General features: G+C 41.6%; 1 protein-coding gene and 1 long non-coding RNA gene across 3 annotated transcripts; both read left to right on the top strand.

Moving 5' to 3' along the window:
• The first annotated feature begins 1,683 nt into the window (after nt 1-1,683).
• On the top strand, nt 1,684-13,322 carry aldh1a3 (aldehyde dehydrogenase 1 family, member A3). Of its 2 annotated transcripts, none has more exons than XR_015105917.1 (13): nt 1,684-1,825; nt 1,907-2,011; nt 2,584-2,724; nt 3,883-4,012; nt 6,745-6,806; nt 8,526-8,654; nt 9,541-9,654; nt 10,179-10,281; nt 10,406-10,590; nt 10,782-10,946; nt 11,503-11,660; nt 11,839-12,013; nt 12,101-12,173. XR_015105917.1 is itself a non-coding variant. In XM_086143720.1 (13 exons), the coding sequence occupies exons 1-13, from the start codon at nt 1,736-1,738 to the stop codon at nt 12,168-12,170; spliced, it is 1,527 nt and encodes a 508-aa protein (XP_085999846.1). In that variant the 5' UTR covers nt 1,684-1,735; the 3' UTR covers nt 12,171-13,322. The 2 variants fall into 2 exon arrangements, 1 of the variants encoding a protein (XP_085999846.1); XM_086143720.1 differs by having other exon boundaries at nt 11,939-12,013; nt 12,101-13,322.
• Nucleotides 13,323-16,616: 3,294 nt separating this feature from the next.
• On the top strand, nt 16,617-23,546 carry LOC147235602 (uncharacterized). Its single transcript, XR_015105918.1, has 2 exons — nt 16,617-17,002; nt 22,567-23,546. It is a non-coding gene; the product is annotated as an uncharacterized LOC147235602 (long non-coding RNA).
• The last annotated feature ends 1,152 nt before the right edge of the window (nt 23,547-24,698 follow it).

Here is a 24,698-nt window from a genome sequence, read left to right as displayed (position 1 = left end):
GCTCTCATTAGGAAGTGTTAGGAAGTTGCTGAAGTGAGAAATGCTCGTTGTCCTAATTAGACTTTGACATGAAGCGCGACAAGAGGCAGCGAAGAGGAAACAATGGCGGGCTGTGTGTGTGAGTGCGGGTCTGCAGCCACGAGAACAAAAGCGTTTGTTTGCATGTGTTCAAGTCCATTCAACTCCGGCAGGCCCAGGTGCAACTTCACCGGGAACATCACAACTCATCACACCTTTGCATGGTTGACGGAGCGCCCGCAGTCAGGCCGGTTAGGCTGCCGGACGCAGATCAAAGCGGCCGTGTCGGGATGTAAATATTGTGACGAAGAGTGAATCCTCATTACTTTCGCTGGTGGGAAGGAGAGACACGGCAGGGTCGCTCAGGTGTGAAATCTCACTCTTGACTTTCTCACACATGCGGCCTCTGTCGTCCACCGGTCGTAACTGTACGGAATTCCGATGCCAATTCATTTTTAATATCCAAACGTACATTCGTCAATATCCTATCCGATCACGTTGAACTGGACGGCTCACCTGTCATCATAAGGACATCCAACCTTTGACCGGTTTATCGCCGACGGATGTTTGGACGTCAGCGTGATGTCAGAATCACGCTGTACTTGGGTCTCCGATGATTAGATGATGGAAGTCCGGCCCTCTTCCTCCTCCTCCTTGGACTGAAGATGGGAAATAGGGAGCGACAGCTTGTGACAGCTGGTCTGACATGTAAAAACTTTAGGTCATGGTTCCTTGAAAATATATCAAAACAAACCTCCATTAACCCTCTCACTCACACATGTGGGCAATTTGAGGGTCTTCAATGAACCTACTGCTTGTTTTTTTTTTTTGAAGGAAATTCACACTGATTTTAAGATGTTCATGAATATTCTGCATTCATATGTAATAATATAATAATGTGAGCAGTGATGCCATGAGTTTTTTAGAGAAATGTTCTGAAATGGTGGCACCAAACTTTGGGGGATGATAGGATTCACAGATTGACTTGACTGACATTTATTTTGAGGCTCACACTTCTGTTTCACATGAGGAAAAAACAGCATTCTTAATCTGAATTTAAAGATTTGATGAATGCTTGAAAAGTTACAAGAAACTGCTTTAAAATCAAGTTGAGCGTTATCAAAAAAACATAAAACAAATCGGACATTTTCCATTAATCTGCTTAAAGTGGGTTTCACTTTAAGAGAGGAAATAACGTTTTGGAAAGTCTAATCATCCTTATTGTCTCTAAAGTTTACTGATCTGCATTAAAACAATTGATTTCAACTTAATAACATGGTAATTAATTAAGAATTCGGAATTAATCAGAAGTTACCTTCAAACCAATGCCTTTTCTACACTTCCATACTCATGATCATGCAAGACAAAAAAAAACAAACAAAACAATGTAACTAGGTTATTAGTTACTTCTTAGTTACAACCCCCCGTCCAGGTTGTCAATCAAGGGGAACCCCCATGGTTCCTCATGACATTCAGGTTCTTATCATATATGACACAGACAACATGTTCCATGAGCCGCTGGAACCAGATCCCACTCAGATAAGAGCTACTGATGTGTTGTATGGGGGTGGAGCTGCTTCTGTGTCTGTGATGTGTGTGTGTGAGTGTGTGTGTGCAGGAGGGGGGGGCTCAGGGTTTATAAAGAGCCGGTGGATGAGAGACAGTGTTCAGAGGACAGAGCAGACACCCGGGTCCAGGACTGGACCACTGACCCTCCATGGCACAGAATGGAACAGCAGAGAATGGGGAGGCCCCAACTCCTCCCCTCCCCCGTCCCGTCCCGGTCCAGGAGATCCGCCACACCAAGGTAAGTTCGGAACTCGGTGTCCGACCCTCCCTAAGAAGGCACCGCCGAGGAACGTTTGAAAACTCCCCCCCACCCCCGCAGATCTTCATCAACAACGAGTGGAGGGAGTCCCACCGAGGGAGGACCTTCCCCACCTTCAACCCTGCAACCGGGGACAAGTTGTGCGAGATTCAGGAGGGCGACAAGGTGAGAACATCGCTGGTTCTCTCTGAACCACTGGAGGAAAAATCCTCTATCATCTTTGGTCCATCTCATGCCACTTGAGATGTTACCAGCAGATACCGGAAACACAGGGGCGTTACATTTTAACTTAATATTTCCTGCTGCAATTTTGCACTTTGCTTTCTGATATTGTTTTCAAAATTCTCCTTTAGTATTTGTCAAGGTGCATTCTGTGGAATGTCGTCCCGTTCGTATAGCGATTGGCCCGAGGGATCCCCGTTCAAAAAAGAGAAATCGCTACAATTCCACTATGACTTGAAGATTATTCCACTTTAAACATTATTGGAAAAAAAACGACATCGAGTTCGTCGACCCGCTGGCAGAAAAGCAAGTTCTGACACAGGACAAAATTAGACACATGCAAACAAATTTGTAGTTTTAGACAGAAAAAAACAAGAAGCTGTGGACTGTTTGTGTATACAAAGGAAACACATGCGAATCGGGCGAAGGGTTTAATTAAATTAGTTAAAAGTTACTATTATTGTTTTGACACCGCTTTGCGCATTTTAATTCATATCCCACCGTCACTGGCACAGGAGGACGTAGACGAGGCGGTGGTTGCGGCGCGAGCGGCCCTGCAAAGAGGCTCCACCTGGAGGAGGATGGACGCCTCCAGTCGGGGCAGGATGCTGCACAAACTGGCGGACCTGATGGAGAGAGACCGCTGTCTCCTTGCGGTGTGTTGTCACTCCTTTTTTCTTCCAAAAAAAAAAAAAAAAAAAAAAAAATTAAAATGTACAATGCTGATAATTAACCACGCAGTTTGAAGGAAACATTATGGGAGTATTTTGTTCTGAATTTATGCATCTTGTTTTTTTTTTTTTTTTTTTTGAGGTCGTACAGAGCTAAGCCGACATGCGACGAAACAGCTGCTAATTGCTAACATACCCCGGCACTGCTAATCAGGTGCAAACCCTCCAATCTTTGTGGAAATAAGGAACAGATTCCACAGAAAAAACACAGCGTTTTTACATGAGAGAGCGATTTGTCCACTCCCTCATTTAACCCTCGTGCGATCTTAACATTGTGTTTACTCCCCTTGTCCTACGGGTCAAAAATGACCCATAAGACAATCTTTGTACCTCAGTGGTGTACAGCCCACATGGAAACATAAACAAAGAAAGTATAACTTTTTCTGAAAATGGGGTCTTTTTAGGAAAAGTCATAAAATTTCAAGTTGGAAAAAAATAGGTTAAGGTGTTTTTTCTACAGCTAAACATGGCAGTGGGTCACTTTTGACCCGCAAGACAACACAAGGGTTAATTAACTGCTTTGTTCTCTGTAACTCAACACTTGTTTTTTATCATATGTTGGTTTTTCATCCAGATTTTAAGTCAGATTTGTATTGTTCTTTGCTTATAGCTGATCATTTCATTTTTTTCCCCAAAAACATATCATCACATATACACTGCTCAAAAAAATAAAGGGAACACTTAAAAAACACATCCTAGATCTAAATGAATGAAATATTCTTATGAAATGCTTTGCTCTTTACACAGTTGAATGTGCTGACAACAAAATCACACAAAAATGATCAATGGAAATCAATTGTATCAACCCATGGAGGTCTGATTAGGAATCACACTCAAAATTAAAGTGTAAAAACAAACTCCAGGCTGATCCAACTTTGATGTAATGTCCTTAAAACAAGTCAAAATGAATCTGTGTCGCTTCCTGAGTGGACACTATGATTTCACGGAAGTGTGATTGACTTGGAGTTACATTGTGTTGTTCAAGTGTTCCCTTTATTTTTTGGAGCAGTATATTTTGACACATTAGGCCAGGGTGGCAAAGGTCTAATCCATGTTGATTTTATGGAAATTATCGCTCCACAGACCCTGGAGACTCTGGATACAGGGAAGCCCTTCCTCCAGTCCTTCTTTGTTGACCTGGAGGGCAGCATCAAAACGCTGCGATACTTTGCCGGCTGGGCCGACAAGATCCACGGCAAGACCCTGCCGGTCGGTGAGTGTCCACCTCTGACCACCTCTGACCTCTGGGGCTGAGTCATCGTCACCTCTGCCGTCTGCAGGGAGACGGGAGGTCTGGCTGCTTGGGGGTCATGGAGGACTAAAGTTCACCCTCCAATCGATTTTTTTCTTTGAGCCAATAGAAACGGTTGTCAGCCTGTCAGACGTGGGAAAAGGGCAAACAGTAAAATGGGTCTAAATTAAAAACTTAGCTTCTCAAAGATTTATATTTTGCTTTTTAATCAGTTGAAAAGTACATTTTTGAAAATTATGTTGAGACTGAGATGTAGGGACAAAAACACTAACTATTGTTAAAACACGTTAATGACAGTTATTTTCATCATTTTGTAATTGTACTATCTCTAATTTCACATTTCAAAGATTACACCTTGATTTTTTTCATAGCATTCAGATTTTTCAGTTTTCCCCAAAATATATTTAGGTGGTTTGCATTACATTACATTACATTACATTACATTACATTGCATTTGGCAGACGCTTTTATCCAAAGCGACTTACAATATAGGACATAGGGACCGCAAATACACTTGCAAATACACGATGCACAGGAAATATACAGAACAGTAAGCTTGGGTTAGTGAGGTTTTTTTTTTTTTTTTTTTTTCGACAAAGACATACACAAACGTACACACACACACACACTGCATAGCCTAACTTGCTGCATAACCTGATCTGGGGCATCAGCGCAGTAAAAAGTCCTGAAAGAGAAAAGTTTTTACCTGTTTCTTGAAGGTTGAGATAGATGATGCTGGTTTGCATTCAAATACTCAACATGGAAAGTCACAGAGATGAATTAAAACATCAGTAACCACACATTATAATGAACTGGGTTCGTTGGAGAAGCTTGATACTGAAAAAGGTAAATTGAGGGGGGTTCCTCCTCCTGGGGGGGGTCGACCGTGGGTGGTTTGGGTCTCAATACTTCCCCTCGTGCCAGATTTGCGTCTGGTCGTCCTCGTTGGAACGACGGACAGACAAAACACCGGCATTTCCTCTCCATTAGGTGCCAATAGAGTGTTGAGCGACGCACAAAGTGGGAGGAAGAGGCCAGAATGGAGGCAGCGAGCTGCGACGGGATTAACACGCCTCCACGCTAATCCTTCAACATCAACATACTCTTGGCTCCACCGCTGTGTCAAGACTTCTTTAGTGCGTCGCGACCACTGTTCCATTGAAAACACAATGCTGATTCATGCGAGATAAATAGCCCATCGATGTGAGATCGACCGGTTCTTAAAGCTTGTTTGGATTCCGGACGTGTGTGTGTGCATTTGTGTGAGTGTTAACAGGAAATCTCACCCTTACAGATGGAAGGCTAAGCCTTCAAATGTCCCATATTCAGTTCGTTTGTTATTAATAGTCTATTAGCATCGCAAGCTGAGGATTATATCTTGCGGGAACTCATATTTCCAGGGAAGGAGTGTGTGTGTGTGTCCATCTGAAGCATGTTGAGGCTGTGCGCCTGAGGCTGCTGTCGTTCTATGGATGGATCTTGTGTTACAGGCCCAGGACGTTTCCCACTCCCTTCCCACTGAGTGACTGTGACTGGAAGATAAAGCCGGCTGAGACGCGTCATGCCATGAGGGGGACTCTCCCAGAACCAAATCATTCACACACGAAACTGGAGAAGGTCAGGGAGGAGGGTCCAGGATGGGACAACCTGACACACGTTTCACTTGAATTCACAAACTTAGAGCAGAACTCGACTCAACTGGGTCCCTTCTCAAGCAGGCTTCACCTGCTGGAATGGGGTTCTTAACTGCTCGGCCCCAATTTGGACCGGTCTTTAAGAAGCACTAAAAAGTGCTCAAAACCACTTCAACAACCATTTGAACACCACCCATGGCTGAAACTGACCAATCAGACCCTCCAGTAACTGCGCTGCATCTTCTTTTTACACCAGCCCGGGTCACATTCCCAATCCAGAATTGTCAAGTGACTTTGGTAGGGGAAGCAGAACTAGGGAGGAGAGAAGTTGAAGAAGCTAATTTCCCAGCAGCAGAGATGGAAGGCTTCCAGACCCCCGAGGTCACCGAGGAGCACCTGGAATCTCACCAGGCGTCGGAGAGATTCGCCAAGATGCTGAAGATGCAGTAACCACAGGGTGTTAAAGTGCAGGGGTCCCCTTGGTTTTGGATAGGAGAGTCTCGCCCTAATGGAAGAGGTTATGCGATGGAGCAGTGGAGCTCTGGGGGAGGACCCTTGAGGAGTCCACAAACCAGAGATGGGTCCAGAAACAGCCCGTCATCACTGCCTGTGACACTAGTCCTCATCCGGGAGTGTGTCCTTGTGGAGGGCAGGAGCTCGGCCGGGACATGCAGCTCTGGAATTAATAATCTATTTGGCCTCCGATTCTCTATTTGGTATGCTGGTTGTGGAAGGGAGGACAAGGATCACAAAGCCAAGATACAAGGCTGGACAATGTGATGAAGAACCTTCCTGTTTGGGATTTCAAAATGTTTTCCGGCCCCTGGAAAAAAAAAACAAAACATGGAGGCACAAGAGAGATGTGATTACCCGACACCCTTCCCTGGTGTTTGTACCATTTTTCATTGATTTTCAGATCACTGATCACTGATCATTGGAGATCTCATGCCAATCTTAACATTGTGTCTTGCGATATGTTTCCTGATAACCCCCCCCCACATCTTTGCCCTCCCACACCTGCACCGGATGACTCGCGGTTTGTGTCTACATGTCTTGCAGATGACAACTTTGTGTGTCTAACCAAACATGAGCCGGTTGGAGTGTGTGGCGCCATCATTCCAGTGAGTCAAAAAAGAATAACCTTATCACCAGTTTTCTCTGATGATGTGCGTTTGTCTGTTTGTCTTTTATGTGTGTGAGTAGATCCATCCATGCTGTTCATGATATGTCCATAAATGCAATTCGTTCCTAATAGGAATCTCCGAAAAAAAAACAGAAACCCCCCCAGAGTTGCGCAACATGGGAGTTGTGAGCAGAGAACAAACAGTGGTTCAGCTCAGGGATCCAGTGTGCACAGAAACCGTCACGTGTTCCGTCTCTGGATTCCAGATGAAGCCTTTCACGGGCACGTAATCACAAATACTCAGCAGGGATCCACCCACTGAGTATTAAGTTTTACAACTTATTAAGTTTGTCATGTTAGATAAAGTAAAATCTGAATCCCTGGGAATAACTTGTTTGCCAATTTATACAATGGCGAATCGTGAATAAATGAATCATTTGGATTCATTTGTTCATTCATTTATTATTTGGGACGCTGCTGTTTATCAAAGCTGTCATTGGGTGAGAGTTGGTGTTCACCCTGGACCGGTGACCTGTACATCTCAGGGCTACATATAGATTTAAACAGCCATTTACTCCGTCATCCACTCGTCATATAGAAATACAACATTCACTCTCACTCACACCTCATGAAGAGACATAAAACCATTAATTCTATCATGTAGATAAACGTCATATGGAGATATCATTCACTCTTTCATTCACACCTCATTTAAAGACATATTTAGAGACTTAGACATACTTTATTTATTAGTTATATTTACATTAAAAAAAATTGATGCAGTGGGTCAGAGCACAGCAGGGATATTAACAGAAATTACATGTCTAAAAAATAGAGAGGTGCACAAAAACAACCAACCATTCACCCTGTTATTCACAAGTCATGTAGAGACATGTGCAAATTCACTCTCTCATTCACGCATCTAGGAAATGAAGGGCTTATTTTGATTCAGAGTACAAAAGCTTAACTGCCATTGAATTGACTGTTGAGTTGTCGCTGGTCAGGTCTTGTATTTGAACAATTCTGTCGGAAAGAGCTGTCTCTGAGTGCAGCAGGTCTGCAGAACCGGACTTTGGGCTCCAGGCTTCGACGGTGACTCACTTCCAGCTGTAATTGCGCACCATCCCTCAGCATAAAATCAGTTACAGTGTTAAATCTCCTGCTCAAACAAACACACATTTGGTTGCTTTTGCTGCCAAATGGACATTAAACAGACTCAAAGGAAAACTGTGGGGATGGGTGACAGGGTGCAAGACAATATGGCCCAGCAGCTGTTTGCCCCGAATCCCATGAAGCTTTTATTCAAAGGAAAAATGCATTCGTGTCCCTGGAGTGAAGTGAAGGCCCGGAGGGGCCGAGTGGCACAGAGGACATCCAAGGCCGCGCCTCGCTGTTTGGTCCCGTCGCTGAGCAGCAGCAGAGAAATCTAGTCGTGCCGCGCTCACTTGAAAAAAAAAGTTGAGAAAACACCAGAAATAGATAATAATGCTTTATTTGTTTATTCATTTGTGCTGCTTCCAAACAGGACGTACAGCTCTTGAAAGCTCTTTTCAGCAGGTAAAAGGACATGAGCATGAATGCAAATAAACCAAACGCAAATAAACGCAGAGAATAAAAAAACATATTTAAGCATTAATGAAGACCTGCCAAATATTGATAGGAAATTAAGTCAAATAAGGCGTTGAATCTCTTTTTTGTGTACATGTGTGCGTTCCAGTGGAACTTCCCTCTGCTGATGCTGACCTGGAAACTGGCCCCGGCGCTGAGCTGTGGGAACACGGTGGTCATCAAGCCGGCGGAGCAGACCCCGCTCACAGCCCTGCACCTGGGGTCCCTCATTCAGGAGGTCTGGCACATCACCACATCCGCACTGGTCTGCTTTTGTCATGCACTTGACCTCAAAGGTCATCTGATTTAAGTCTGTAGAAAAAAAAAACTTTCTGACGGTTATTAATATGTAATAGACCGAAATCTTATATTGGCCTTGTCAGCTTCAACTGTGGCAAATTGTGTCCATCCTCAAGAGTAGTTAAGCTTTTTGTTCGCCGATCCCCACCGAAAGACTGTGGTTCTGTCATTTGAGATGAGATGAGATGTACTATAATTATCCCATGCTTGGGAAATTGCAGCGACAAGACATACAAGGACAAAACGAGCCAAAAAAAAAAAAATGTAAAAAATAAATACAATAAATAAATTCTGAATTGTAAAAGTATAAAGTACAATCTAAAAAAAGCCTTTCATTCTCATATTTACCAATACACAGGAATACATAATGAGCAAAGTGGCAAAGTGAAGTAGGACAGTAACTGATAGGAGTGAGTTATTGTATAGGGTTATAGCATGAGGTAGGAAAGATTTCCTGTATCTTTTCTTTACAGTTCAACAGCAGAACTGTAACGGTCTGCTGGAAAAGCTTCTCTGTTGTCTATCCAGTGTCAGGTAGAGGGGGTGGTCGGGATTGTCCATTATGGATGATGTTTTCCTTTGACATGTATGTGTAGAAGCGTGAGTCAGCCTGTATGACCATGGCGACGCCTCGGGAACTGATTATTTGTATCTTTGAGACAAAAAGAAATTAGCCAAAGACTGTAGGTTTGCAGTCATACACGGTGCACCCTCGAGCAGTGACGGACAAACTGGCTGACATGGATTTAGATTATCTGCGCTGATACACAAAGCTTTGTAAGAGAACCCTTGACTCCCCCCCCCCCCCACACACACACACACAGGTGGAGCTCCCTCCTGGGGTCGTCAACATTGTGCCCGGCTTCGGCCCCACAGCGGGAGCCACCATTGCAGCCCACATGGATGTGGACAAGGTGGCCTTCACCGGCTCCACAGAGGTTATATTTGTTTTTTTCTAACCAGTATAAAATGGCATCAGCAACTGCAATTGATCTGAGTTCTTATGAGAAACCTTAGATAAAGCAAGACAATCCACATCAGATCAAGAGGCTGCATAGATTAAGGATTTAAGTATGGCACCTTACTCTAACTTTTATTTTACCAAGCAAATTCATGCAACACATTCATGCAATACATTTGGAATATGTCAAATATTGTCAATTTTTACCACATGCTTATTTTTGGATATTTGTCTTGGCTTTTTAATTTCATAGTTTTAATCCAATTATTATGGCCTTTTTACTGATTTGGGCTACTTTTCTTCAGAACAAGAAAGTCAATGCATAGATGTATAATTCATCAGTGAGAAATAAGTAAACGATTCGTAAATACCATGAGATAGTTTCAGAAAGACAATAGATTGCAGAAATTGATGCACATATTTGTCAGATTTAGTTGGAAAGATTTATTGTCGAGAGCTCCTCTTCCTGTCCATATGACTTTCTGCGGTGCTCTGGCGCAGGTGGGCCAACTGGTGATGGAGGCGGCGAGCCGGAGCAACCTGAAGCGGGTGACTCTGGAGCTGGGAGGGAAGAACCCATGCATCGTGTTCGCCGATTGCGACTGTAAGTAAATTTCTCCCCTTTCTCATCCCAAACATCTTGGGTTTCATACAGTCTTCTGTGTCACTCGAAGGCCGTGTTATCTGGAACACTATTTGTGTGTGCGTGTGCGTGTGTGTGTGCGCAGTGCAGCTGGCCGTGGAGGAAACCCAGAAGGGAGCCTTCTATAACCAGGGTCAGTGCTGCACTGCAGCCTCGAGGGTCTTTGTGGAGGAGACCATCTACGAGGAGTTTGTGCGCCGCAGCGTGGAAAAGGCTAAGTCGATGGTAATTGGAGACCCTCTGGACCCCAGAACAAGCCACGGGCCACAGGTGCACCGCATACCCAACACACACATATTATTTTGAGATTTTTACCCGGTTTTGATTTGTCACTGAGCTATTGCATTTCATATTGTTCCCTTATAGTAGTAGTTTCACTTCTTCATATCTTATCAGGTTCTGTATTTTGATTCTTAATTGTGCAGTCTTGAGATTTTTATGACTGTGTGTGTTTGATGCAGATCGACCGGCAGCAGTTTGATAAGATCCTGGAGCTGATAGAGAGTGGTCGTCGGGAAGGGGCCCGGATGGAGTGCGGCGGTGCTTCCCCTGGAGGGAAGAGCCTGTTCATTCAGCCAACCGTCTTCTCCGACGTCAAAGATCACATGCGCATTGCCAGAGAAGAGGTCAGAGTTCACGTCTCCTTGTCACATCACCTGGAATTTAGGGTCATGATGCTGATTGTTTAACGGGAAAGGCTGGCATCTTGTGGACATATGCCTCTATTACAACTAACACACTACAAATAATTAATATTCTCTGCTGAATTACATTCATCTTAAGGTTTGTCATCCGGGACCTGATTATAATCAGAAGTGTAAAAATAATTAAAAAGAATCCTTATCAACAGCTCAGATGACATTTTTTAATGTTGATAACAGTAATCATAATAATGATAAAATATTTGATAAAATATGTATTTGCCTTTGCATATAATACGCCTCTAGATGTGAATATAAATAAGTAAAAAACAAATGAACAAATAATAATAAATAATCAATAATTATACATACAATTAGTACAATAAAAGTAATAAGTATATAAGTAAATAAGCAGAAGTATATAAGTAGAAGTATAAATAAATAGGTGAAATGAATAAATTTTGATTTTACACTTTACACTGCATATTCAAATATGTGTTTGTGTTTACTTTGCTTGACTTTATTTGTTTGTTTCCCCCAGATCTTTGGTCCCGTACAATGCATATTCAGTTTTAAGAGCCAGCAGGAGGCAATAGAGAGGGCCAACAGCTCACCCTTTGGCCTGGTGTCTGCTGTCTTCACCAGCAGCCTGGACCGTGCACTGTCTGTGTCCTCAGCGCTGGAGACTGGAACCGTCTGGTCAGTCCTGTATTATCTTCTTGTCTTATCCTATCTTATCTTAGTATCCCTTCCTATCCTGGTATATTTTATCTCACTACACAATGAACTTCTTTTGAATTATCTCTGTATCTTCAACTTGTGTTCATTCACCTTTGATTTGCCATCTATTCAACCTGACACTGTATCTTATTATCAGTTTTTGTTGTCTTACGCGTCTTATCATTGACTTGTCTCATCACATCTTTAATTTATTTCATCTTGTCTTGTTTGTCATATATTGTGTTACCTGTGTTAAGGATAAACTGTTATAACGCCCTCCACGCCCAGACTCCCTTTGGCGGATACAAGATGTCAGGAAATGGACGAGAACTGTAAGAAATTGTGTTATTTTATGCTTGGCCTGTCAGTGTTTTGTCCATCAGTTTAACCTGCCGGGTGTCTCGTGTCTATCCTGTCAGTGGGGAGTATGTCCTGGCTGAGTACTCAGAGGTGAAGGCGGTGACCATTAAACTAAGCCAAACACTGTGAAAAAGACACAAACTCCAGCTCTGCAGTGTCTCCCCACATAAGTCCACGGATGAAATGGGATTTGACGACCCCCCACCCCCCTACAAGTCTGCGACCACCATCCAAGTCTCTACATTCCAACTACAAGTCTCTGCAGTCTTTACATAAAACAGTCACTTCAGTTTCTCTGGACAACTCCTGGGATCTAATTCAGCATGTGGTATTTTAAAAAAAATGGATTTTACCAGAATGTCATGGGAAAAAAAGTCCCCTGAAACATAAAGCAATTCAACAAATGATAGTTAAATGCCAAGTAAACAAATAAAAATGAGTTCAGTGACACAGGATCACATTACTGGTGCTTAAAGAATCAACAAATGATATTAAAATGTCAAGTAAACAAACAAAAAATAGATCAAATCTGTTAAGTTCAGTGACACAGGTTCAGATTTCTTGTGCTTAGAATGAAACTTTTACAGATATCAAAGTCCATATTGAGTAAAATTACTGCAGATTACAGTCTTAATAAGAATTCACTTGGAGCAAGAGGGTGAAGGAGAACCTGGAGAATGATTTAATATTCAAAGATAACAGTAGACTTTCTGAAAACACTCCCAAAATATTCAAATAATCAATGGACGACATACCTTATCCACAGAAAACAAATCTTTGCATGAAAAAGAAAATGTAAACAATATAACACATACAAACAGGGACAACAATAAAAATGGTTTAAAGTCTGTACCCGTTTACCTCAGCTGCAAATTCTTCTGGTGTGACAAGAATCGTCACGGGGGGTCTCTCTATGCAAAGTTATTTTTTTTAATTAGGTTGACAAAATGTTATAAAGAGCACACGTCTCATACCTGGACATGGATCAACGTGGGATGTCTGTTCATTGCTTGGTTTGTTTCTTAACGCACATCTGACCTGACAATGTATAATAAAACTTCTCTCCGTTGAAGAGAATGTGCCTTTCAAAGTTTGGAAGGAACCCCGTTTCCTGACCCAGATGTGGTAATATTTACCATTTTCATCACTGCATAGTTCATGTCGACCGCTTTTGTTTTTCACCTAAATTTCTTTTTAATCAGCAACACAAACGAGAAACATGTCTGCTTATTTCCTAGTTTTGTATTTAAATAGACATTAAAAATAAAGGAAGGCAAATATAATGTCTATCGCGTTCATTTGTGAAATCTCTTTGGGTATTTCAACTTCCAGGGATTTTTCTTGATCTGTTAGTCTGGTTTATGTGGAACCACAAGGGCATAAATATATTTAAGTCCAGAGCCAAACATTTGCAAGTAGAAGAGAAGATTTATCCAACAATCTAAATTATTTTGTCCAAAATCAAGATTTAGTATGTAGAAATAAAATGAAACCAATATTTATTTTACTGTAGCCCAGTGCTTCTCAATTTTTTGTTACATTCCCCCCTAGGAGAAGAAATATATAGCGCCCCCCCCCTCCTCTGCAACTATGAATAGTATAATTTGTCTATAAAAATGTTATATATGGAGACCTCTACATAACATAGTATCCTTATTAAAATTAAAGAAAAGGAAAAAAAGAGACCACTTATAGATCACCTTGCAACAAAGAATAACTTCATGAACATTGTTTTTTAGTCTGTGACAGAAAAGATTTAAAGTGCATCAATTTGCCAGAAATAAAAAAAAAGAATCCTTTTTTAATCGATAAACATTTATTGACTGACTGAACTATTTGATACTGAAAACTAAAATTAAATAAAACCAATAAATAGTAATAAATTCAAATTGATCAGAAACATTAACTGTGGTGCGCAATATAGTGTAGCCTTTTAGTCAGGGTAACACCCAGGTAATGGTAAAACATCTGGTTTAATGAGGAATAGCCACAGCAACGCCACACAGTCAAGCCATACAGTTGTATGAAAAAGTTTGGGCACCCCTGATCATTTTCAAGATTTTCCTTTATAAATCATTGGTTGTTCGGATCAGCAATTTCAGTTAAAGATATCATATAGCAGACAAACACAGTGATATTTGAGAAGTGAGATGAAGTTTATAGGATTTACAGAAAGTGAGCAATAATTACTTAAACAAAAGTATGCAGGTGCATAAATTTGGGCACCCTTGTTGTTTTATTGATTTGAATACCTTTAGCACTAATTATTGGAACACAAAATTTGTTTGGTAAGCTCATTGACCCTTGACCTACATACACAGGTGAAGCCAATTCTGAGAAAGGGTATCTAAGGTCGCCAGTTGCAAGTTGTTCTCATTTTTGCATCTTCTCTGAAGAGTGGCAACATGGGAACCTCAAAACAACTGTCAAATGACCTAAAAACAAAGATTGTTCGTCATCATAGTTTAGGGGAAGGATACAAAAGGCTAGCTCAGAGATTTCAGCTGTCAGTTTCCACTGTAAGAAACATAGTGAGGATATGGAAGACCCCAGGCACAGTTCTAGTTAAGGCCCGGAGTGGCAGGCCAAGAAAAATCTCAGATAAGCAGAGGGCGAAGGATGGTGAGAACAGCCAAACTCAACCCACAGACCAGCTCCAAAGACCCACAACATGATCTTGCAGCAGATGGTGTCACTGTGCATCGTTCAACTATTCAGCGCCCTTTGCACAAGGACATGCTGTATGGGAGAGTAATGCGGCAGAAGCCTTTTCCGCGCACATGCCGCAAACAGTCGCTTGAGGTATGCTAAAGCACATTTGGACAAGCCAGCTTCATTTTGGAATGAGGTGCCGTGGACTTCTTCTTTCGGCTTTTCCCTACAGAGGTCGCCACAGCGAATCAACTTTCTCCATCTAACCCTATTCTCTGTATCCTCCTCGCTCACACAAACTACCTTCATATCAAATTTTCTCTTTGGTCTTTCTCAAGACCTCCTGCCTGGCAGCTCCAATTCCATTATCCGTCTTCCAATATATTCACTATCCCTCATCTGTACATGATCAAACCATCTCTGTCTGGCTTCTCTGACCTTCTCTCCAAAACATCTAACATGCGCTGTTCCTCTGAGACTCATTCCTGATCCTATCCATCCTGGTCACTCCCAAAGAGAACCTCAGCATCTTCATCTCTGAGACCTCCAGCTCTGCCTCCTGTCTTTTCGTAATTGTAACTGTTTCTCGTCCATACAGCATTGCTGGTCTTACTACTGTCTTGTACACCTTTCCTCTCATTCTGGTTGATAGCCTTCTATCACATAGTACTAGCCCTGACACTTTTCTCCAGCCATTCCAACCTGCTTGAACCCATCTCTTCACCTCTTTTCTACACTCTCTGTTGCTCTGGGCTGTTGACCCCAAGTACCTGAAATCCTCCAACTTCTTGATCTCCACTCCCTGTAGCCTCACCGTTCCACCCAGGTTCCTCTTATTCACACACATCTACTCTGTCTTGCTGCGACTAACCTTCATTCCTCTCCTTTCCAGCACATACCTCCACCTCTCTAGATTTTCCTCAAGTTGTTCCCTGCTCTCACTACAGATCACAATGTCTTCTGGAAACATCATGGTCCATAGCGATTCTTGTTTAAACTCTTCTGTCAGCCTGTCCATCACTATTGCAAACAAGAAGGGGCTCAGAGCTGAACCCTGATGGAGTCCCGTCTCAACCATGAACGTTTCTGTTACCCTAACGCACACAGCGCCACTGTCTCACAGCTAACACACATGTCCTGCACCAGTCTAAAATACTTCTCTGCCACTCCAGATTTCCTCATACAATACCAGAGCTCCTCTCTTGGCACCCTGTAATATGCTTTTTCTCGGTCTAAAACATGATGCAGCTCTTCTGGCCTTCTCTGTACTTCTCTATTAGCATTCTCAAAGCAAACACTGCATTTGTAGTACTCTGTCTAGGCATGAAGCCATACTGTTGTTCACAAATGGTGACTTCTGCTCTCAGTCTAGTTTCCACTACTCTTTCCCATAACTTAATTTTATGGCTCATCAACTTTATTCCTCTATAGTTGCTGCAATTCGGCCCATCCCCCCTATTCTCAAAAATGGGCACCATCACACTTTGTCTCCATTCTTCAGGCATCCTCTCACTCTCCAAGATCTTGTTGAATAATCAAGTCAGAAACTCTACCGCTGCCTCTCCTAGACACTTCCACACCTCCACAGGTATATCATCAGGAGTAAATGTTAGTTTCCTCACTGTGTTCATACCTATGTACTCTGAAAGTAATATAACTGTTATTTCGATTACTCACATGATGACACACAGACATATTTTTTTCATCTTTGAGCACACTTATCCTTGAACAGGAACATATCCTCCCTGAGCATATCATCCTTGGACAACATAAATCACACAAGAACTGTATGAAAATTACGCATGTGTGCAGCGTGAGCTGACGTCGCCCCTGTATGACTATGCATGAACTGTTTTATCCAATGAAAATTGTTATGTAAATAAACACGCTTGCCCATTAAAAGGCTGAGCAAGGAGAAACTCAGTGGGATTCTCTGGATTTGCCTCCAAAAAACACACTGAGTCTCCCCCTCTGCAGAGCACAAAAGAATAATCACTTGTCTGTGTTATTTCTTATGGTAACCTCAGTTTCCTCTTTATAGGTTTCAACTTAGACCAGCATAAGATAGAATTACTCCTAAACAAAAACTTTGTGCTGTGACCCGGATCCCAAATACATCCGAGGACTGACCGCTGGTGGAGGACACGCCGAAGCCCATCGATGTCCAGATCCAGAGATCTGAGAGAAAGACCCAGAGAGTGAATTCTCTACCTGGCCGGTAGTTAGAACTTCATACCAGCCATCATTGGATTGACGGGATCCGACCGAACCGAGGCGGCCGAGGAGGAAACACCACAATAGCAGACTGAGTATGGTTTATACTTTTTCCAGTAAAAAAAGTAGATATGGTTTCATACTACTATCTTTTTCCATTAAAAGATAGTAGACAGAGGATTATACTTCTAGTTCTAAGAAAAGAAAGCACAGCAGAGTGCACTGATTTTGTTTGTGTGTGTGTGTAACTGATACATGTGTGTGTTACTTCAAAGAGATTTTATACTGACGAGAGTCAGTCTCTGAAGTAAGTGTATTTTTTTGGTTGTGGTTAAAATTGAGAAAGTTGGTTTGCAGTGACAGCTGTGTCTGCAGAATACTAGGTTCTGTAGAAGCTTGGCACAGTCAATGATCTCTGTGAACATTATTACCGATCATTAACCACAACAACCAGCAGTGTAAAATGAGAAACTCTTGTAGTAGTAAAAATAAAAAAGACTTGGAAGGGGATGTGAAGTACATGCACAAATTGGATCCAGATAATGTAAAATATGTGAGAAAATGGAAAAAGAAATACAACTGGGATGGAAAATTAAGATTGGCATCATTAAAAATATGTGAAACTTATGGATGAACACGAAAAATGCAATAACAAGAAAAAGAGTAACAAAAAGTTTGACGAAGTAAGAAAAGTTTAAAAATGGATAGAACAAGCCACTATAACAAACACAAAGTGCACAAAAGAAGAAAAAAAGAACAAATTAAAGGTCAGAGCAAAGAGACTATGTCAGTCTCCTTCTCAAGAACTGGAATATATTAAAAGGTGCAGTGGGTGGGGTTCCAGAGTCATGATTCCCAGAGCTTAAAAAGCTGCCAGCATATGAGGACATACACAAAGATGGACAAGAACAATTTAAAGTAAGACCAACACAACAAAAGCTAAAATATAGATGAGGCCGAAATTTATCCTATGATACAAGTTCCAAATCCACACAATGCGTATCACCCCCACCTGTATGTGCACGGACTGTGGTCACATACTGAGGTAAAAGAAGCTGCAGCAGCTCTGCCTAAACCTGACGATGGCTGGGGGCCATTCCAAGATGCAGTTTTCCAGTTAGCTGAGTCATATAGATTGAATGGATTGGAGTTAGAACAAATATTCAAACTTGTTTTTCAATTAAAATGGGCAAGATGTAGAGGTGACTACACAGGAAGAAATCTCCAACAAGAGATTTTTCAACATCCAACAGATGGTCCTATGGTTGGAGATTATCTGGCTGCTGCACAAGCAGCATTAAAAAGACCAAGGCCACTGCATGCAGCCACTGCATCCCATGCACAGTTAGCAGCATACAAAAAAGAACAGGAGAAACTGTTTCACAGTTTCAATTCCGCTATGAAGGGAAATTTAGAAGCCATAGTGGATTAGAATTCAATGAGCAGAATGATTCTCCCTTCCAACAACATCTGAAACTTGGTCGGCTAAGAGGATTTGATCCAAAAATAAGTGCATGGGTAAAGAAACATCTGATTGGGAAACAGCGACATATTATGGCATATGCAAGGCATGCAGAGAGATTACATACAACCAAAGAAACATCAGCTTATGTCATGGAAGATGATGATGAAGAATTGGTAATGTTTCAAGGAGGTCGTAGAGGACGAAGACCTCAGAGAGGAAGTAGAGGAAGATTTAGATATCAGAGTGGATATGAGAAAGGACAAAATAGACAGAAAGATGACACATGTTAGCATTGTGGTAAAACAGGCCATTGGTCACGACAGTGCAGGCAAAAGAGACAAGGAGGAAAGGGACAGAAGAGATAGGTGAAGTGAGGAGCGTGCACTATTACCAAGTGCACGCACCCCACCTCAGTCAGATGAGGATGATAAAGAAGAAGAAGAACTAGAAAGTGTAAATATAGCAAGTGCATGGGAACTACTGAATAATTTCACAGAAAAACCTTACATGAATTTGGAAGTTAATGGGAGTCTTAACAGAATTCCTGTGTGATACATGAGCATGCAAAACAGTTTTGATAGGAGCATCTCCGAGAATAAAATCTTCAAACACAAATATAAAAGTTGAAAGTACCCATGGACACATCAAAATGCAAAAACTCACTCAAAGATTAATATAACACACCCAAATACAAGGCGATCATGTCAAGTACAAGTAATCATTGATCCAAGATGTCCTGTCCCACTTCTGGGAAGAGATGCAATAGCAAAGTTAGGAATCTTCGGTGGTTCCAGTTAAAGGAGGCATGAAAGCATATGTTTTCTGGCTCCCAGGACAATTGAACAAATAGGGATCAACGAAAAAGATCATAACTATCATTTGTTAGATATGGGGGATGCTGAGGAACAGGAAACAATAGATGCACTAAAAAATGTGGTGCAACAAGTGAGAAGATTCCCATGGGGTCCAGAAACACCCAATTGATTGCATGGAACCATGGCAATCGGCAATGATGATGACGAGTGACAGTTTTTTAGGAAAGTACACTAAAAGTTACACTGACGCATCTTGTCTCTGACAGACAATGTGATTTGTTCTGTCTTGTGAGATTACCAAAAGAAGAGCTGAAACTGTACATTGTGTAAAATGGGACACCACGTATGTCCTTGACTAAAGTCATGGGAACGCAGTGGAAAAATTTTGCAACAAAAGTGAAACATGCAGAAGAAGTAACAGACTGGCAGACGGTGTCCAGTTAAACTGAAAGTGCACACCCTATGCAACCAAACATTTCTCAGGAAAGAAATGACAAAACAATGAAGAAGAGATGACCCGAATTGATGATGTTATGAAGGAACTTCTCAGCAAACTGACAAAAGGCCTATGGACAAATGGTCCTACAGATGTGGGAAATTTGAAAATCGCAGAACCAGTAGTGATCGTTCCAAAAACAAGCTACAGGCCAAATGTAAGACGATAGCCTTTGAAACCAGATACTATCAAAGGAATAAAAACAGTAATCAAAGAATTATTAGATGCCGGGGTTTTAAGACCATGTTCTGGCTCTCCACTGAATACACCAATTTTCCCAGTAAAAAAGGCTGATGGTGAACACTGGAGAATGACACAAGACCTCAGATCAGTGAACTCAGCAGTGGTTGCTAGAGCACCTGTTTTGCCTGATCCACACACATTGTTAAATAACCTGACACCATCTGCAGCTTACTTCACTGTAATTGATTTAAGCAATGCATTCTTTACCATACCAGTACATCCAGACAGCCAATTCTGGTTTGCTTTCACATTTGATGGAAAAAGATATACATACACAAGAATGCCATAGGGGTATGTAGAAAGTCCAGCGATCTTTGCAGCAGAGATCCAAAAGGTCATTGCTGATTTCAGGCCTAAACATGGTGCTAAGTAATGTAGATAATCGATTACTAGCAACAGACAGAGGATGCATGTAGAAGTGATTCAGTTAAAATACTCCTGCACCTACATAAACATGGTCAAACGTAAAAAGGGAGAAATTACAAATGGTGCAGACAGAAGAAACTTATTTGGGTCACAGCATTTCCAAAAGGAAAGCAATTAACTGGAGCAAGAAAAAAACGCGATGAAGAAAGCTCCTAAACAAAGAAAAAATGCTGTCTTTCCTCGGTTTATGTAACTATTGTAGAGCGTTCATAGCAGAATTTGCAATCATAACTGCACCCCTTTTGAAAGTGGTAGATGAAAACCCATTTGCTATGAATGCTGTTCTCACCTGGACACCAGAAGCAGATGAAGCATTTGTGGAAATCAAACGACGACTATGTAGTCCATCCGTACTGGCACATCCAAACTACAATAGGCCATTCATCCAAACTGTGGACTGTAAACAGTCCCGCATGACGTCAGTACTCTAACAGAAATGTGGGGATAAATTTAGACTTGTAGCTTGCTTCTCAAAACAGTTGGACAGTGTAGCTAGGGCTTTCCCATCATGTGTACAAGCAGTAGCAGAAGCCGCTTTAGCTGTAGAAAATTCGGCTGATGTAGTTCTATTTTATCCACTAGAACTATTAGTACCACATGCAGTAGATGTTCTCTGACTGCAAGCTAAAATGTAATTTCTCTCTCTAGCCAGACAACTACATTTCACAGCGGTGCTGTTAAGTCAACCACATCTGACCATCAAACGATGTGCACAACTCAATCCAGCTACATTTTTACCATTACCAACAGATGGCACACCTCATGATTGCATAACAGAAACATCACAAGTACAGTAATTCTATCAAGACCAGATTTGCAAGACACACCACTACCTAATGGTCGTGTATGGTATGTAAACTGATTATCTGTTAAAGATGACAGAGGAGTCACACATACAGGCTGTACTGTGGTGGGACTCCCAAACCAGGTCACAGGCTCAAGAGCGCTACCAACGTCACTATCAGCTCAAGCAGCAGAAATTGTAGCATTGATTACACTGATAGCCAAAATGCCCACTCCACACTCTTCGTATTTGCAAAAATGTGGCAACAGCGAGAGGCATGGTGACGACTACAGGAAAAACAGTGACACATGCAGTACTCTTACCAGAACTATATAAGCTATTCTACTCCCACGAGAATTAGCAGTAATAAAATGCAGAGCACATCAATCAGAAACAGATATCACAAAAGGAACCGCATTTGCTGGCAAAATAGCAAAAGAGGCAACAAAACAAAAATACACCATGCACACTGACAAACCACCTACCACACCATCATTATTTGACAATGACGTACTAAAAGATGCTCAGGAGAATGCTTCAGCTGCTGAAAGACAATCCTGGGTCAAGAAAGGAGCAACAGACTTCAATGGAATTTTGATGATAAATGAAGATCCCATCCTACCAAAATCATTATTTAAAGAAGCAGCTCTTTTGACTCTTGGGCCTTGCCATGTGTCAACAGGAGGGATGGAGGTACTTATATCACAACACTTATATTCTATTAACCTAAATTCCTATTTAAACATTTTTTTGTTTAAAAAATCACATGCATTAAACATAATGCTCAAGGAAACTTAAGACCAAAGAAAGGAAGGTTTCCAAATCCACAATATCCTATTGAAGTGATGCACATGGACTTTATTGAATTAAATTCTGTAGGAAACTACAGATATTGTTTAATAATGATCGACAGCAACATTAAATGGGTGGAAATTACATCCACTATAAAAGCTGATGGTGAAGCTGTAGTTAAAGCTATTTGTGAATACATTCTGCCAACTCATGGCATACCGCAGAGAATCTACAGTGATAATGGCCCACATTTTGTAAATGTAGTCGTAAATAAAATGGGTCAAGTTATGGACATGGACTTAAAGAAACATTGTTCTTATCATCCACAAAGTGCAAGGTTGGTGGAAAGAACGAATGGAACAGTAAAAAACAGACTAAGAAAATGTATGGAACATACAGGAAAGACATGGCTAGAGGGCATCGGTATGGTAAAAATGTACATGCACATAGTTCCCATAGCAAATGGATTGACACCATTTGAAATAATACATGGTAGACCATTCAGGCTACCGATGACAAATCCAGACCTAGAGAAGGCCCACACAGAAGAAACCTTAGCGGAATACATGAGAAAAACAATAAGACAGCGAGATGTAACAGACACAAATGATCTGCCCAAATCTCAATCTGCTCCACAGGTGAAGGTCCGAGTTGGTGATTGGATCTTCATGAAGGTCATAAAGAGAAGCTGTTGGAGTTCAGCATGCTGGGAAGGACCGTTCCAAGTACTTCTGACCACACCAACTGCAGTGAAAATTGCGGAATGACTTGGAATCCACTTGGATTCATCAATCACACTATAAGGTACTCCCTGTTGATCCTACTGACACTGGCTAGTGGGGAAGGCTGACTACAAAGGGGAGTAAGTAAGATAGTCTTACTTGTCTCAAGGCATCGGCTGCGTCAGTGAAGAAACCACCGGATCCCTAGTCATTTAGGTTGGAAGGATCCAGGATGAGCCAGCCAAAACAAGAGAACTCAACCCAGCAGGAGAAGGCAGAGACAAACAATGACAAATCTGACAAGAGGGGGCTATTTCAAAATGATAAACTATAATGATTCGACTGTGGAAGACGACGACGATGTTGTATGAAGTGTTATCTGTAAACTATGTACCAACATGGCATGATGATACTGAAGTATTTAGCAATGTTCGTAATGTCATAAACAGGAGGCGATTGTTAGTTTTCTCTCTACATTCATACCTATGTACTCTGAAAGTATCATAACTATGTTATTTCGATTACTCACATGATGACAACAGACATTTTTTTATCGTTGAGCACAGTTATCCTTGAACAGGAACATATCATTCTTGAACATAATTTTTATTTTTGAGCACACTTATCCTTGAACAAGAACATATCCTCCCTGTGCATATCATCCTTGAACAACATATCATAAATCACACAAGAACTGTATGGAAAAAACTACGCATGTGTGCAGTGTGTGCTGACCTCGCTGCTGTATGATTATGCATGAACTGTTTTATCCAATGAAAGTTGTTATGTAAATAAACACGCTTGCCCATTAAGAGGCCGAGCAAGGAGAAACTCAGTGGGATTCTCTGGATTTGCCTCCAGAGCGCACTGAGTCCCCCCCTCTGCAGAGCACAAAAGAATAATCACTTGTCTGTGTTATTTCCTATGATAACCTCAGTCTCCTCTTTATAGGTTTCAACTTAGACCAGCATAAGTTAGAATTACTCCCTAACAAACTCCCTTTCCACTCTTCATCCTCTTCAATGCCTTCCCCACTTCACTTTCACTAATCTCTGCTACTTTGTGGCCTACAAGTCACCTCTTCTACCCTTGCCTCTCTCTCATTTTCTACATTCATCAGCTCTTCAAATTATATTTTCCATCTTCCCATCACTCTTCTAGCATCTGTCAATACATATCCCTCTCTATCCTTAATCACCCGAACCTGTTGTACATCCTTTCCTTACTGTCCAACCGAGCATACAAGTCATCGTATGCCCTTTGTTTTGCCTTTTTTTTTAATCTATCTTTACCTTGCGTTTTATCTCCTGTCTGCTCTCATCAGTCCTCTCCATGTTCCACTTCCTTTTTGATGACCGCCTAACAGCTACTGCTCATTAAACATACGTTTTACCGGCACCCAGGTGTTTCCCTGACTAAAATGCTACAATTCTGTCCCATGGGACGGGGAGACTGACCAGTGGAACCCCACAATCAATTGCGAGTGAAGATGACTGTTGGGAACTTGGTTCTTGGTTAATGAACTCCGTAATTAAATAACAGTACAATGCTGTGTTTGATGTCTGACACTAACCTGCACTGTTAGTGATCATAACGGGGGAGACTCAGAGACACCCCTTGGGTTTCCACAGTTCGTTATCTGTTGAATCTGTTAAATCTGTATCTGTTATCTACAACCACCTTCTAAAGAGTAATTCATCCATGACTCCGATTATTGCCACAATATGAAACACAAAGGAAACAATTTGTGATGATTTTTCAATCAAAATAATTAAGTCAGGGTTAATGGCTACAATGAGCACGTTTTGCAGTGCACAGCTTTTCCAAGCCGGGTTTGAAACGTGATATTGTAACTGGCAGCTCACGGTAAACACACTGGTCTTTCCTCGTCTCCCAGTGTAGTCATAATAAAGCCAAGTACTACACACGCTTCGTCATTTTTCCTTGTCTTAGCTGGCGGATGACACTTTTGTCTAATTTTTTCCACGGTGTCTCTTGAGGGTTTGTTCACTGCTCTTTATATCTCCTGCTGTGTGTGCGCATGCTCG

Source organism: Fistularia commersonii, chromosome 3 (assembly GCF_037954325.1).
Source record: "Fistularia commersonii isolate RoL2024-O1a breed Wild chromosome 3, RoL_Fcom_v1.0, whole genome shotgun sequence".
Taxonomy (NCBI): domain Eukaryota; kingdom Metazoa; phylum Chordata; class Actinopteri; order Syngnathiformes; family Fistulariidae; genus Fistularia; species Fistularia commersonii.
Note: the sequence above shows the minus strand (reverse complement) of the source record. Positions and strands in the feature narration are given on the sequence as shown.